Source organism: Rutilus rutilus (genome assembly GCF_951802725.1).
Source record: "Rutilus rutilus genome assembly, chromosome: 7".
In the NCBI taxonomy this organism is placed as follows: domain Eukaryota; kingdom Metazoa; phylum Chordata; class Actinopteri; order Cypriniformes; family Leuciscidae; genus Rutilus; species Rutilus rutilus.
The window spans coordinates 28066238-28081518 of NC_140221.1; the positions used below are offsets into that span (position 1 = coordinate 28066238).

The window sequence follows — 15281 nt, forward strand, 5'->3', positions numbered from 1 at the left end:
TCATGGCTGAAGTGCGTTGTTAGGCACAACACGATGCTTTACCAATTAGTTCCTCTCAGTGACAGTAAATGGCAAGAGAATGTTTTTAGGTGTAACATGCCTCATCTTGTGGAGCTCAAATAAAAACAGAGAATTGGAACTGTTCTCATCCACTGTGTCATTTTTTTTAACACCATATATGATATTTTTTCACACACATATCTGCTTATCTCTCAGCATGAGAAAACATCTGTTTTCCGCATTTTAGTTTTAGTTCCGACCGATCCGCAGCACAGCGTGAGTTTGCAAGCGTCATTGCAGTGTAAATTGATGGACATTCAGTACCATACCTGAAACTATTAAATACAGTAATATTCAAGTATAATGTTTAAATATATATGTTCAATATTTGCTCAGTTGTAAGGCTGTGTGCGCAATACAACGTGACATAACAAATAGCATCACTGCTACCATATCTTGGACACTGTTTTAATAATTAGCTATGATTTCCAAGGTTGTCAAAATCAGGAATACACATTGCATACATTTGGAATGAACCGAATTGTGTTTCCTCAGGTTGCCATCTCTACTCCATAAACACACATCATGGGGTAGAGCTTAGAGTCGTTGCGGCGATAAGAAACAAGCTTCTTCTGATCACCAGGAAACAGTCACGCCTCGATTGCCTCAGCTCTATCGCTACAGTCACAGGGGCTACTGACTCACCTGTGGAAGAGTTCCAATACATACGGGTAGGACACGGATTTTCATCACAAGTTAACTGGATTTTACTGTCATTTGTAGCTCATAGGGAATATTCTCACAGACATTTAGCTACTTTTAAGCTCTCAACATTTCCGATGTTTGATGTCGCTTGTCTTAGGAGATCTGCTTATGTGACTCCCCGGTGGTCATGGCTCTGGTTGACGGCCCAACAGGAGAGAATGACCACATGATCTGTGTGGCCTACAGACATCAGTTTGACCTGATCAATGAGAGCACAGGAGATGCCTACAGACTACACCATGTAGACTCCAACCGAGTGAGAATATCAACATACATTATCATTCAAAAGTTTGGATTCAGTAAGAAATGAATAGTTTTATTCAGCCAAGAATGCATGAATCAAAAGTGACAGTAAAGATTTATACTGTTACAAAATAAATGTTCACATTCATATAGAGCATACAACATAACACAATCCAAATATCCTTACCTATATCAGTTTTGTACACCACTGTATTATACAGTAAGTTGAACTACTTTCAGTTTTTAATTGGTGACAGTCGTGTCTATTATTGACATGGACACTTTACTTTTTTCCAGGTGAACTTTGTTGCTGCCATAGATGTGTATGAAGATGGAGAGTCTGGACTTCTTCTTTGCTATAACAGTTAGTGTCAATTTAAATGTTAGTGATTGTATCTGTGTAGTCAGATCCTCTAATGCTATATTTCTCTTCTAACAGATATTTGCATATATAAGAAGGTGTGTCCGTTTAACGGAGCCACACCCATGATTCAGCCCAACTCTTCAGACTTCCATTTCAGCTGGAACCAAATGCCCAATGCTATTGGTCAGTACCTTTAGGACATGCATTTCAGCGAGTGTTTGAATATTCTTTATTATTACTACTTTATCTTCATTTCAACACTCCTTTTGCATTTGCTATAGTGAAAATAATTGAGATATCGCCCTATTATGTCACTTCCTGTGTCACAGTGTGTGCGTTCCCATATATCCTCGCATTCACCACCGACTCCATAGAGATCCGGCTAGTTGTTAATGGCAACCTAGTATATACAGCTGTCGTTCCAGAATTGCAACTGACTGCGTCCAGAGTAAGTGTTCAATCCATAAGGCTTTAATTTTTTTCAAATACATTATACAGCTGAATATCTATCAACAGGTATACAGTATATACAGTGGGGTCCAAAAGTATTTAAAATTTGACAGTTTTACAAGAATGAATAAAAACACAAATAAAAACAAATAAGAAATACTTAAGATGTACTGATAACATAATTAGTAGTGAAAAAATGTGATGTTGAACCATTTTGGACCCCACTGTATCTGATTTATGTATTCATTTGATATATGAGGCTTGTCTTTTTGTTACAGTGTATACTGTAACTTTACATTCGTTATGCAGCACTGGTCAAACATTTTGGGTCTGTAAGAATTAAAAAAAATGACTCATGCTCACCAAGGCTGCATTTATTTGATCAAAAATACAGTGAATTTTATTTATTAATATTATATAATAATATTATTTAAAATAACTGGTTTCCGTTTGAATATATTTGAAAATGTAATTAATTCCTGTGATGGCAAGTTTATTATTATCAATGTGGAGAACAGTTATTCTGCTTAATATTTTCAGGATTTTTTGTTCAAAAGAATAGAATTTATTATTGATGACAGTGTCCTCTCTTTTATGTAATGCATTCCTCTGTCAGTCACGTCTCTCACTGTTTAATCTTGTTATTTCTTCCTCTCTTTTTTCTGCAGTCTGATATCTATTTCATCTCGTCAGCACCTATAAACTCTGCCTCTAACTGTAGCTCCAGAGACACTAGTTCCCAGAGTTCCCCTCAGACTCCCACCGGCTATGAGATGCCCGTCTTCCCTTCACCGCTTGGAGATGGTACGCTTCTGCTCATGACAGAACATGTACACAATTTACCTTAGCAATTTTCTTAAACTGAATTCCCATGCTATTGAACTTAGGTATTTGTGTTTAGGATTTGAGAGAGTGTGATACTGGGCAAATTCAGTGTATGATATGTTGCTTTTTGTTTTTGCTATTATAGGGTAGCGAGTTACGCGCATGCGAGTCGTCTAACTGTCTTTGTGAATTGTCTTACGGTGCTTTTGTCTTTTAATCTGTGCGTGGGTTGGGTTGATATATTGCTCTTTTCCATCCCTGGTCCAGATTGTATTCGGATCCCCTACGGCACCAAGCTATCCCTCTACATGTCTAAAGACTCTGAAGGTACTGCAGGCACTTCTGTTGCCTACATTTCCCATGATGCCTCACTAATGCACGTTACCATGGAGACTCACCCTGTCTATTATTCAATTAACAAACGCATGCAGACGCATGCATGTTGAGTGAAATGTGCAGCTGACATAATGTGTCCCTTCTTTCTTGCAGTTTCACAGAAAGAATAACAAAGACAGATAGAGAAATGGTGGCATGAGGAGTCTTTGGGGGTGAAAGACTGAAGTGAATGAGATAGAGAGAGATGGCAGAGGAAATCAATAGACAGAAAGAGACAGATGCATAGAGACTTTAGGGAAATGGGACACATTTGCTGCAGCATGAGTTACAGATCGCTGTGTCACCATGGATACTTTTGTCAGAGCCCCTCTTCTCTTCATGCACACACACACACACACAGTCTGGACGGCCCTCCAGAGCTTAGCACTTCTGTCTACATGCGCGGACTGAAGAGGGCCGTCAAGGGGCTGTGACAAAATACGCATCCTGGTGTTTTGAAACATCCAGCCAATTGTCTGTGGCTGCCATTTTTGCACCATGGGAAATAGACTGATAGCATACCATGACTTATCTCAACATGTTCACATTAATAGTTATAACCTACATATTTTGGTAACATTCATATTAAGGTTCAATTTGTTAACAGTAGTTCATGCATTTGGTATGATGAACTAAAAATGAAAATGACTTTTACAGCATTTATTAATCTGTTCATTTCTATTTAAACATTTAAAACCATGTCATGTTGTATAAATCAACAATAATGTATTATAAACAAACATGAATTAACAATACTATATTTTAAATGAACATTATTCTGGATTGATGTTCATTGTTAGTGCAATGTACCCATTAGCTAATTTTAGTGAATTTAACTCTAAAGCGTTACCATTTCTTCCTGTTTGTTTTTGATATACTATTATGCATTGAACAGCTGCATTTACGTGAACAAAAATATAGTACAAACAGTAATATTGTCAAATATTATTATAATTCAATTGAGTTTATTCCTGTGATGGCAAAGCTGAATTAACTTAAGAAGTCATTTTAATATGCTGACTTCATGCTCATGCAACATGTTTGTGCTATATACATATAGTGTATGTGCATATATACGCTATATATATGCATATATATTATGTATCGTGCTGTCCCATGGAGCAAAGATGTCTGTGGAATACTTTCAGTGTATTCCAGACTCACGCATGGATTCATAACGAAATACTCCTGTGTTTGATTATGACTCTCTAATTATTCTAAATGAACTTAAAGGGGAAGCATTCTTCCCTGCCTGGAAATCTGTCTATGCTGTTGGACATTGTCATGTCTCTAACCAGATCATTGCTCTTTTATCTAACATGGCTACAGTTTATTGTTTGTTGCTACTAAATATATGTGTGAATTAGTTTCTCCAAATGACCATGCCTGTGACAAATATCCAAAGCATAAAAAGGTTTAAAAAGATTAACAAAAAAAAAATGTGAATACAGTATTCAAAATAGCAATCATGCTCGTGCACTGGTATCACCAACATACTTCAATGCATTACAGCATGTATTATTTCTTATTTTTCTTATTGAAGCATCATACCCAGACAAAAGTAGCATTTTTTTAAGGTTTATGTCATGTGCTTTAGATTTTTATTGTGTTGTTTTTTTATTATCTTTATTTATATATTTTTGTTGTTGTTTGTCTATTCTTTTTTTTTATTGAGACACCGGTGAAGGTTCACACTTTATATTGATATATTAACCCTATTTTGTTGCAGTGGCCTTGCAGTTAGTGCCATTCCATCATTTCCTGCTCTCAAGTTTCCCAAAACCAAGTGATTTTACATGGAATTATTCATTAATATGCCAGCACTGATCAAGTGGTTTCCCTTTTAAACACCTGCCTTTCCTAGTTTCTGAGGAACAGAAATTAGACACTCATTTTCTCAACAAGTCTTTAAGCGGTTTACATGATGTCATGTCATTGTTTTACAAGACTGAGTCAAGAGTCAAGTCTTAAACTTGAGTCTCAAGTCTAGTGAATAAAGATGAGAATCAAGTGTTGTGCATTTACCTTATAGACTTGTAAATGTGCTTTTGTTTGTTTTCATGCTAATCGATAGCATTAAAACAAAAATCAATAATGTATCCAATCAGATTTTTCTGACAATGAAACTTCTTAAAAATCTCATTCCTGTTCTGACTCAGTAGGCTTTATTTTGTCTATCGGGTTAAACTAACTGTATTACTAACTGTTAACTCAGAATGTTTGAGACAGCAGACAAATGTAAACACATAAGATTAGGCTCAATACCCCCCAAAAAAAACAAAAAATGTCAGTCTGTGAATAAATAGCTCAACCAGAGTCAAGTCTGAGTTGAGTCACAAGCAAATGCTATGACGTCTAAAAACAGACACAGTCTGACTCGCATCCAAGTCATGAGTCTGAAGTCCACACTTTGGAGAGGGGAAAGAATACTCGAATCACTGTGTCCTAACTCCTAACCAGACAAGATGTGATAAGTTTCCTGATACAAGTAACTTGTCTGTCTGAATGTGAAAAAGCAGTGTGATAGTCAAAGCCAATCAGAACATAGCTAATGTTATGTATTTTTAATTTTTATAATTGTCTAGATGCAGGAAGGATTGTGGGTGTTTACGTTTATTCTTCCCCTTATTTATTCATTTTTATTATTATTGTATTATTATTATTGTATTTTTATTTATTTATTATTCTTTTTTCGTGTGTAATTTGGAAATATACTTCTGTTTTATTTTCCTCCTCGGGGTCGGGGTGGGGGTGGTTGGGTGAGATAAGGTTTACTGAGGGTTTGGATTGTTCATGTTTGTGTCCACCCTTAGTAGTTGGGGAAAAAAGGAATGTATACATTTATTAATATTGCTATACCCTTTTGTATATTCCATAAAAAAAAGAATAAAAAAAAAAAAAGAACATAGCTAATGTTAAATTTTTAGCGAGAGTGAGATTTTGGAACAATGACATTTCACAAAAAGGCGGGACTACATAAAAGTGCGACGCTAATAGAGACATGGAATAGTTCGGTAGCAATGTTGCAGTACACATGGGTGTTGTGTGTGTACATACACTCACCTAAAGGATTATTAGGAACACCATACTAATACTGTGTTTGACCCCCTTTCGCCTTCAGAACTGCCTTAATTCTACGTGGCATTGATTCAACAAGGTGCTGAAAGCATTCTTTAGAAATGTTGGCCCATATTGATAGGATAGCATCTTGCAGTTGATGGAGATTTGTGGGATGCACATCCAGGGCACGAAGCTCCCGTTCCACCACATCCCAAAGATGCTCTATTGGGTTGAGATCTGGTGACTGTGGGGGCCATTTTAGTACAGTGAACTCATTGTCATGTTCAAGAAACCAATTTGAAATGATTCGAGCTTTGTGACATGGTGCATTATCCTGCTGGAAGTAGCCATCAGAGGATGGGTACATGGTGGTCATAAAGGGATGGACATGGTCAGAAACAATGCACAGGTAGGCTGTGGCATTTAAACGATGCCCAATTGGCACTAAGGGGCCTAAAGTGTGCCAAGAAAACATCCCCCACACCATTACACCACCACCACCAGCCTGCACAGTGGTAACAAGGCATGATGGATCCATGTTCTCATTCTGTTTCCGCCAAATTCTGACTCTACCATCTGAATGTCTCAACAGAAATCGAGACTCATCAGACCAGGCAACATTTTTCCAGTCATCAACTGTCCAATTTTGGTGAGCTTGTGCAAATTGTTGCCTCTTTTTCCTATTTGTAGTGGAGATGAGTGGTACCCGGTGGGGTCTTCTGCTGTTGTAGCCCATCCGCCTCAAGGTTGTGCGTGTTGTGGCTTCACAAATGCTTTGCTGCATACCTCGGTTGTAACGAGTGGTTATTTCAGTCAAAGTTGCTCTTCTATCAGCTTGAATCAGTCGGCCCATTCTCCTCTGACCTCTAGCATCAACAAGGCATTTTCGCCCACAGGACTGCCGCATACTGGATGTTTTTCCATTTTCACACCATTCTTTGTAAACCCTAGAAATGGTTGTGCGTGAAAATCCCAGTAACTGAGCAGATTGTGAAATACTCAGACCGGCCCGTCTGGCACCAACAACCATGCCACGCTCAAAATTGCTTAAATCACCTTTCTTTCCCATTCTGACATTCAGTTTGGAGTTCAGGAGATTGTCTTGACCAGGACCACACCCCTAAATGCATTGAAGCAACTGCCATGTGATTGGTTGATTAGATAATTGCATTAATGAGAAATTGAACAGGTGTTCCTAATAATCCTTATTCAAAAGTTTCGAGTCAGTAAGATTTTGTTTTGTTTTTTAAGAAATTAATACTTTTATCAAAAGATGAGTAAAGAAATGTAAATCTTCTATTTAAATAAAAAATATTTTTAAATAAAACTTTCTATTCATCAAAGAATCCTGAAAAGCGATCTCCATAAAAATATTAAGCAGTTGTTTTCAACATGAGCAAAGTTTCTTTTGCTGAAAATTCAGCTTTGCCATTACAGGAATAAATAACATTTTAAAATACATTAAATAGTTATCGTAAATTGTAATAATATTTCACAATATTACTATTTTTACTGTATTTTTCATCAAATAAATGCAACCTTGGTGAGCATAAGGGACTTATTTCAAAAACCTAAAAAATTATCTTACTGACCCCAAACTGTCATGATTCTGCCTTCATGTCCTAGATCTTTCTTGTTTTGAGGCAGGATCATGACAGAACCATGTTTTGTGTGTAAGCACATGGCCATTTGTTTGGCTGTGTGCTTGCGTTGTCTCGTCATGTAACCCCGCCCCCTTGTTATCTCATCTCGTCATCATTAGATTATTGCTTTACCTGTGTCACCTGTTCCTGATTAGTTTGCTCCCTATTTAATCCCCTTGTGTTTGCTGTCCTGTGTCGGTACATTGTCTATCCTTGTCTGATACCCTCCGTGAGTTACCTGAAGAAAGCCTTGTCTTGTTAGAAGTATTTGATCCTGTCTTTATTGTCTAAGTTTATCGTCTGAGTGTTAGTCTAGTGTTTTCTGTCTTAATAGTTCATCCTGTCTTGTTTTACCCCCTCGTGGGTTTTGTTTTCTGTTTTTGTTTATTAATAAATCTTGAGTGTCTGCACCTCGTCTGCTTCTGGGTTCATCTCCTCCACATCCCATGACAGAATGTACCGACCACAAGAGAACCCAGCAGACAGAAGGTCCTCGCCCGTCGAGTCCCAAGAAGACCTTCTAATAGAGTGGTGGCACAAGACGAGCTCTGACGTCAGAATCGGCAAGCTGCCGATTCCTCCTCAGGGAGAAAGGTCCATTAAGGAGTACGCTCGGGTCGCTCATGAGAAGAGACTCTTCCTTCCTGACATCCTTCTCAACCGCTACTTCATTGCGGGTCTCAACGCTCCTCCCCCTCTTGCTGAACGAGAGAGGTTGGTAGACCGGCCGTTTATGGACATGGTGGACTGTTTATCTCGAAGGGAGATGCGGGTCTCCTTGTCTACACCTGCCTCGCTGCCAGTGGTCCCGGAGGATCGCGTTCTGGCCGTTGTTACCCATGGTGATCCGGCAGGTTCCACTTCTCCTGAGGTCTCTTCTGCACCTAATGAGCTCCGTGGTAAACGAGGGAGACGGGTTTCTTGGGATTCCCCGTCTGAGTCTTCCTCGACCGAGTCAGCGCTGCCCGAGAACGCCATCCCAGCTCCAGTTACGGTCCCTGCTGAGCTTCTTCAACCGGTCACTAGTCCGTCTACGGCCTCGGCACCGCGACCTAGGAGGAAGAGGAGGAGAAGGGGAGCCTCTAGTTCTTCATCTCAGCCCGCTCCTGCAAGCGCTGTTCCAGAGCCCGCTCCTGCAAGCGCTGTTCCAGAGCCCGCTCCTGCAAGCGCTGTTCCAGAGCCCGCTCCTGCAAGCGCTGTTCCAGAGCCCGCTCCTGCAAGCGCTGTTCCAGAGCCCGCTCCTGCAAGCGCTGTTCCAGAGCCCGCTCCTGCAAGCGCTGTTCCAGAGCCCGCTCCTGCAAGCGCTGTTCCAGAGCCCGCTCCTGCAAGCGCTGTTCCAGAGCCCGCTCCTGCAAGCGCTGTTCCAGAGCCCGCTCCTGCAAGCGCTGTTCCAGAGCCCGCTCCTGCAAGCGCTGTTCCAGAGCCCGCTCCTGCAAGCGCTGTTCCAGAGCCCGCTCCTGCAAGCGCTGTTCCAGAGCCCGCTCCTGCAAGCGCTGTTCCAGAGCCCGCTCCTGCAAGCGCTGTTCCAGAGCCCGCTCCTGCAAGCGCTGTTCCAGAGCCCGCTCCTGCAAGCGCTGTTCCAGAGCCCGCTCCTGCAAGCGCTGTTCCAGAGCCCGCTCCTGCAAGCGCTGTTCCAGAGCCCGCTCCTGCAAGCGCTGTTCCAGAGCCCGCTCCTGCAAGCGCTGTTCCAGAGCCCGCTCCTGCAAGCGCTGTTCCAGAGCCCGCTCCTGCAAGCGCTGTTCCAGAGCCCGCTCCTGCAAGCGCTGTTCCAGAGCCCGCTCCTGCAAGCGCTGTTCCAGAGCCCGCTCCTGCAAGCGCTGTTCCAGAGCCCGCTCCTGCAAGCGCTGTTCCAGAGCCCGCTCCTGCAAGCGCTGTTCCAGAGCCCGCTCCTGCAAGCGCTGTTCCAGAGCCCGCTCCTGCAAGCGCTGTTCCAGAGCCCGCTCCTGCAAGCGCTGTTCCAGAGCCCGCTCCTGCAAGCGCTGTTCCAGAGCCCGCTCCTGCAAGCGCTGTTCCAGAGCCCGCTCCTGCAAGCGCTGTTCCAGAGCCCGCTCCTGCAAGCGCTGTTCCAGAGCCCGCTCCTGCAAGCGCTGTTCCAGAGCCCGCTCCTGCAAGCGCTGTTCCAGAGCCCGCTCCTGCAAGCGCTGTTCCAGAGCCCGCTCCTGCAAGCGCTGTTCCAGAGCCCGCTCCTGCAAGCGCTGTTCCAGAGCCCGCTCCTGCAAGCGCTGTTCCAGAGCCCGCTCCTGCAAGCGCTGTTCCAGAGTCTGCAGTCATGAGGGCTGCAGAGCGAGCAGCGGCCGATTCAGCTGCTAAGGCTGTTTTGCGGTCGGTTGCTGCGAGTCACGAGATGCCGATTGTCATCGCTGCAAGAGCCTTGTCCGAGTACCTGTCCAGTCTAGCCAAGATTCTGGAGAGTCCTGTCCCAGCTATTGTGTCCAGCCCTGTCCCAGCTGATGTGTCCAGCCCTGTCCCAGCTGATGTGTCCAGCCCTGTCCCAGCTGATGTGTCCAGCCCTGTCCCAGCTGATGTGTCCAGCCCTGTCCCAGCTGATGTGTCCAGCCCTGTCCCAGCTGATGTGTCCAGCCCTGTCCCAGCTGATGTGTCCAGCCCTGTCCCAGCTGATGTGTCCAGCCCTGTCCCAGCAGACAGGAGGATGTCTGTGTCCAGTCCTGTCCCAGCAGACAGGAGGATGTCTGTGTCCAGTCCTGTCCCAGCTAATGTGTTCAGCCCTGTCCCTAATTTTGTGTCCAGTCCTGTCCCAGCATCACAGTCTACATCTTTCTCCACTCCCTTACCACCTGCCTCACCCATCGTCTTTGCTCCGCTGCCGACTGTAGCTGTTCCCTCTGTCACCACTTCACCCCGGACTGTTTCCCCCAAGACTGTTCCTCGTGTGTCCCCAGCCAAGTCTGCCCGGTCCCCTCGCCCTCAGCCATCGTCCTGTCCTCCCAAGACCACAGTCCCACCCACCCACCCTGGACATTCCCCCATGAACTCTGTGTTGTCTCCGCCTCCTCTTCCTTGTTTTTTATTTTTATTATGTCACCCCAATCCTGTCATTGTGTATTCATGTCTGCCTTTATTAGTTTTTGTCATGTATTGTTGGTTTGTGTCTATGTCTCAGTCGGTCTTGTCCCGTGTTTCTTGTTCCCTCTAGGGAGCGTCTGGAAGCCGCTCCTTGGGGGGAGGGTTCTGTCATGATTCTGCCTTCATGTCCTAGATCTTTCTTGTTTTGAGGCAGGATCATGACAGAACCATGTTTTGTGTGTAAGCACATGGCCATTTGTTTGGCTGTGTGCTTGCGTTGTCTCGTCATGTAACCCCGCCCCCTTGTTATCTCATCTCGTCATCATTAGATTATTGCTTTACCTGTGTCACCTGTTCCTGATTAGTTTGCTCCCTATTTAATCCCCTTGTGTTTGCTGTCCTGTGTCGGTACATTGTCTATCCTTGTCTGATACCCTCCGTGAGTTACCTGAAGAAAGCCTTGTCTTGTTAGAAGTATTTGATCCTGTCTTTATTGTCTAAGTTTATCGTCTGAGTGTTAGTCTAGTGTTTTCTGTCTTAATAGTTCATCCTGTCTTGTTTTACCCCCTCGTGGGTTTTGTTTTCTGTTTTTGTTTATTAATAAATCTTGAGTGTCTGCACCTCGTCTGCTTCTGGGTTCATCTCCTCCACATCCCATGACACCAAACATTTCAAAAGTAGTGTGTGTTTACTAATAGACTGCTGTGTCTGAATTGTATTAAACTGTGTTTTTAGTTACCCCTCTAATACAGATTTAAAATAGGCTTACCTGTGGGTAGATGAAACAGTTGTTTTCCTTTAAGCTAATTACAAAAGTGTGGCACCAGCAGTGACTCTGACTGTATTTCTATATATGTGTGTCTTTAAACACAAGGCGATGTGTGTACGTGTTATGTTTTATTCTGTGCAGAGTAGATATTAATGTGCCTAACAGCAGCTCTGCTCCTAGATCGACCACTGTGGTAGTTACGCCATTTATTCTAAGTCTCATTCTTTAGCCTTCCCTCTCTTCTTTTCTGCCCCTTTCCAACCATCCCTTTCTTTCTTCAAGGTGAAGCTCCCTCAAAACACATCTATAAGATTCCGTTGAGTAACCTAGTTGGACGCAGCATAGAGAGGCCCCTCAAGTCTCCGTTGGTCAATAAAGTGCTCACGACACCTGTCCCAAGTGTAATCGGCCCCGCTCCCATGATCGCAAGCACAACCTCGCTCTCGCTGTCTCGCATGGAGATCAAAGAGATCGCCAGCCGCACACGGAAAGAACTGCTGGGTGAGTGTCTCTGTATTTGTGAGCACTTGAACTGAAAGCTATCATTACGTATGTGTGGCGCAGTGGGAGGCTGGCATGAAACGTACCGAATGAAATCTGCCACAGGATAAGTGCCTCCCTTTGGATGTGTTTCTAGGGTAGGACAATAAAGCTCCAAGTGGTGCAGCTCAGTACCATTTATTAACGTTTTAATTGTGTGTGATAAAAAAAACCCTGCAATGATACTTGCATGCTTGATCTGTTGCAATGCTTGTTCTGCAGTCAAATTGAGATGAGATAGACATTTTTCATTATGAAGTGTTGGAGCGAGACATTCTGATCACACATTAGATAAGCTGCTAGATCCACTAGGCTGCCACACTTCACACCCCACACACACACACACACACACAAGAATGACTAAATGGACTATAGGAAGTGCTATTGCACCTCCTGCAGGTGCATATTTTCATGTCATCTTAAAAATTCTGTGTAAAATACAGTAGCATAGGAAGTCTGAGTTTGTCTATAAACTCTGTACCTGTTGTAGGTTTAACTGAGGAACCCAGCAGTAAGGCAGACGGTAACTCAGTGAAACAGAGAAGAATGAGCAAAAAGAACAAGGGGGAAGAGCAGAGGAGAACAGCGGAGATCAGCACCACTGAACAGTAAGTGTGTGTGCATGTTGGTAAATATTGTGTAATTAATAGCAGTATTTACTGACATATGCAGTAAGTTTGGGGTCAGTAAGATTTTTTAATGTTTAAAGTTCCATTTCAGTTCAATTCACATTTATTTGTATAGCGCTTTTCACAATACATATCATTTCAAAGCACCTTCACAGAAAATATTACAAGTTATCTGTTATCAGAGTTATCACATTTTTTATTATTTCTTATTAAAAACAGTTGTGCTCCCTTATATTTTTGTGGAAACTGATGCAGTTTTTCCTGGATTCTTTGATAAATAGAAAGTTCAACAGAACATAATTTATTTGAAATAGAAATCTTTTGTAGTATAAATATTTTACTGTCACTTTTAATCAATTTAATGCATCCTTGCTAAATAAAAGTTCATTTATTTATTTAAATTTTTTTTTTTTTTAAAGAATCGTACTAATCCAAACCTTTTGAACAGTAGTAGATATTGCATAGGCTGAAAATATTGAGCTATACTTTTTTTTAGCTATATGCAGCTATAAGCTTTATTCTGCATGTTAGATGCAAGTATACCAGTGATGTATACTGACTCTGAGATATCTCCAATCAGAGTGGGAATGGAGTCTGTAGAGGGAGAAACTGACGTCCAGAGGATTTGCTCATCCGGCTCTGAGGTGGAGCCACGAGAAGATAGCCCACCCACGGCCAGCCCTTTTACCATATCCACATCTTTTGAGGAGGATATTTTGGACCTTAAGTGATGACAATCACAGTCTGTGGATTAAAGTGCACCTCTCACCTTACAAATCCTCTTACCTTTTACTTTATATCATTCTTTTTTATCATGTTACATTGAATTTTGTTTTTTTCTTAGTCTGCCCACTCATTTGTGTGTGCAAATGAATCCCCAGAGCTTTAAACTAAAAGGAGTTTACAGTATGGTGATGTCAAAATTCACTCCTAGTGGATGTGTGCGTGCGTGTGTGTGTGTGTGTGTGTGTGTGTGTGTGTGTGTGTGTATGATCCTGTGTTTACTCTAAAAGAAAGATACTAGAAATACAACAAAAATGTGATTATCATTTCAGAATTCTGCTTAAAGAAAAACTGACCAAAAATGTTACAAACCCCCCAATAATCTGAGTTAGTCCAAGTTTGATTTAGTGTCTATGATTGATGAGACACATTCTCCATCAGCTTTGGGACAAATATGTAGCTTTGTAGCAAACCTGAAGCCATATGAACAGAAAGAGAACTTTTAAACAATTTTGGCGTGAAAGGTTTGAGCCAAAATCTAAGGTCAAGACAAAATAATGTTACTTTTCACTCGGAAGACCTGATTGTAAGATTGACGCTCCTAAAAACAATGACACATATTTTTTAACTCCTTATTTTGTGTTTTTAAATGTTTTCTATGTTTGTGATTTGTACATTGTGTGATTATTTCAAAGTTGTAAAAAACTATATGCATCTCGGACCAGATGCACATGAACACACGCATATATATATATATATATATATATATATATACAAATATATATATACCTTTCTCGTTCTGTTGTATTATGGTGAAATAAAACTCACTTCTTGTGTATATCAATGTTATGGTCTAACCTGCCTTCACCCTTACCATGCTTTTAAACCCTGACATGCAAACCCTTGGCAGAAACGGCAGGAGTCTCCCACAAGTGCCATTTTCTACTGCACACGTCAACCACTAGCGCCCTCTATCAGACTGACTGATGTCATGACGCAGAAGTCAACAAAAATCATTAAAGAACACAGTTTGGTCACAGCTGGTAAATTTGCAGCTGTTTACTATGCTAACAATAGCATCCGCATTTACAGGTACACAGAAAAGGGCTCTGGATCACCTGCATGCCTCCCTTCAATCCCACTACAAAAATATAAGGGATTTGATGTATTAATGGTTTAGAATTAGGATGTATTATCTTTATTTTTCTCATGAATTTGGTACAAATTGAAAGAAACCGCCTGGAATTCAAGCCAGGGTCACTTAGATTAAAGCTCAGACTCTGGGTTACTCAGCAAAAGTTATACATACATATATATATATATATATATATATATATATATATATATATATATATATATTAAGGACGTTTAGATATTTTGACTGGAGAACAATACAACAATCAGAAAAATATTTAAGAGAATACTGATTCTGCTGTTTACAGTTCAAACTCAGATATGTTTAAGAATGTCAACAAAGTGACACCAGAACACAAGAGCCTCAGGAACAGCACAAGAGGAGTAAGTGTTAAACTGCTTAGCTGAATGCATGCCCTCCCCCTTACACCTCACACCCCACATCCCATACACACCTCAACCTTTCTTCATCTGAATGTGAACCACTCAACATTAGAAGCATTCTGAACTAAAAAGGGAAAACTCTGAAATATTTTTGTAAATGTTGAGTTTTACATATTATGTATTAGCTTTTAGTTGTTCTTTGAGGGGAATAGAGCGAGCAAGAGACTGATGGAATATATTTTTCTGTTTTTTTTTTGTTTTGTTTTTGGCATACTGTTGTCTTTCCTCCTCCCTCTGTTCACTCTCCTAACTCTTTTCGCAGTGGTTTTGTATCTATATCAATATTAACTGTT

At 41.6% G+C, this 15281-nt stretch overlaps 1 protein-coding gene across 6 annotated transcripts in view; it reads left to right on the forward strand.

Annotated features, from left to right (window-relative positions):
- garnl3 (GTPase activating Rap/RanGAP domain like 3) overlaps positions 1-14718 on the forward strand; it is a 79962-nt gene extending 65244 nt beyond the window's left edge. For 4 of the 6 annotated variants that reach the window (XM_084414676.1, XM_084414677.1, XM_084414680.1 and 1 more), the window contains exons 22-31: positions 556-731; positions 863-1021; positions 1306-1372; positions 1448-1555; positions 1702-1820; positions 2491-2626; positions 2915-2974; positions 11801-12019; positions 12549-12666; positions 13268-14718. In XM_084414676.1, coding sequence (XP_084270802.1) covers positions 556-731; positions 863-1021; positions 1306-1372; positions 1448-1555; positions 1702-1820; positions 2491-2626; positions 2915-2974; positions 11801-12019; positions 12549-12666; positions 13268-13418 — 1313 coding nt within the window. In that variant the 3' untranslated portion in view covers positions 13419-14718. The remainder of the gene's footprint in view (positions 1-555; positions 732-862; positions 1022-1305; positions 1373-1447; positions 1556-1701; positions 1821-2490; positions 2627-2914; positions 2975-11800; positions 12020-12548; positions 12667-13267) is intronic. The other 2 variants (XM_084414679.1, XM_084414681.1) reach the window with 1 other exon arrangement.
- The last annotated feature ends 563 nt before the right edge of the window (positions 14719-15281 follow it).